General features: G+C 43.0%; 1 protein-coding gene across 1 annotated transcript in view; it reads right to left on the bottom strand.

The window, feature by feature from the left end:
* TLN2 (talin 2) overlaps window positions 1-1,120 on the bottom strand; it is a 294,008-nt gene that overhangs the window by 193,150 nt on the left and 99,738 nt on the right. Inside the window, exon 6 of the mRNA XM_011967667.1 lies at window positions 424-576. Within this exon, the coding sequence (XP_011823057.1) occupies window positions 424-576 (153 nt within the window). The remainder of the gene's footprint in view (window positions 1-423; window positions 577-1,120) is intronic.

The following is a 1,120-nucleotide window of genomic DNA, read 5'->3' as shown; positions in this document are numbered from 1 at the left end:
AAAAATTTTTATTTATTTATTTTTTGAGACAGAGTCTCACTCTGTCATCCAGGCTGGAGTACAATGGTGCGACCTCAGCTCACTGCAACCTCCACCTCCCAGGTTCAAGTGATTCTCCTGCCCAAGCCTCCTGAGTAGCTGGGAATACCAGTGTGCAGCTAATTTTTTGTGTGTTTTTAGCAGATGAGGTTTCACCATATCGGCCAGGCTGGTCTCAAACCCAACCTCAGGTAATCCACCTGCCTCGGCCTCCCAAAGTACTGGGATTATAAGCGTGAGCCACTGTGCCCAGCCTACTTTTTTTAAATAGAGTTTTAAGAAACAAAAACAAAAATCCTGTCCTGGGTCATATAGATGGGGGGAGGGAAGTAAGGCTTAGCAAAGCCTGTGTGTCTGTATTACGCTTCCTCTGCAAACACTTACGGTCATCATCTGTGTGCAGCTTGGCCTTCAACTTCTCCATTTTCCTCTCATCTCGTAACAGTGTCCTGTCTTTTTTGAGTGTGCCCGTTCCTTCCTCTTTCTTTTCATCAATAGTTTCTTGGATTAAGGAGTATTCTTCATAATTTGTTATTCCTAAAAATTGGAAATTAGGTTACAATTATAAATAATTAAATTACTGTCAACCTCTTCCAGCCTAAGGCCTGTGATATTCCAAGGAGCTCCTGGGGGCAAAGAACCAGAAACAGCCCTACTAACGTGAGGGTCAGGGAGGTGGCCACATCAAATTAAATGAGGGAGCGTCAGCTAGTTAAGTCATATTCACACTGTGGGGGAAAACAGGTAACAAACTTGAACACTTTTTTTTCAAAAACAAATTTTTAAAAATCAGACTCTGATTTCCTCTTTCTTCCAAAATGTCTTTGAAGACCTTCCTACATTTTCACAGGGTTGTAGTCACTATGATAATACAGAATCTCCAGTGCTAAGTAATTGCTTTCATAAACGTTTCCTAAAAATGCAGTAGTGAAATCGTACCCAAAGAAGTCACACTTACAGTAAAACTTACGTCACATTCAATTCTCTCATCTAGCCGGGCGCGGTGGCTCACGCCTGTAATCCCAGCACTTTGGGAGGCCGAGACGGGCAGATCACGAGGTCAGGAGACCGAGACCATCCA

This window comes from Mandrillus leucophaeus, unplaced genomic scaffold (genome assembly GCF_000951045.1).
Source record: "Mandrillus leucophaeus isolate KB7577 unplaced genomic scaffold, Mleu.le_1.0 Scaffold12, whole genome shotgun sequence".
In the NCBI taxonomy this organism is placed as follows: domain Eukaryota; kingdom Metazoa; phylum Chordata; class Mammalia; order Primates; family Cercopithecidae; genus Mandrillus; species Mandrillus leucophaeus.
Note: the sequence above shows the minus strand (reverse complement) of the source record. Positions and strands in the feature narration are given on the sequence as shown.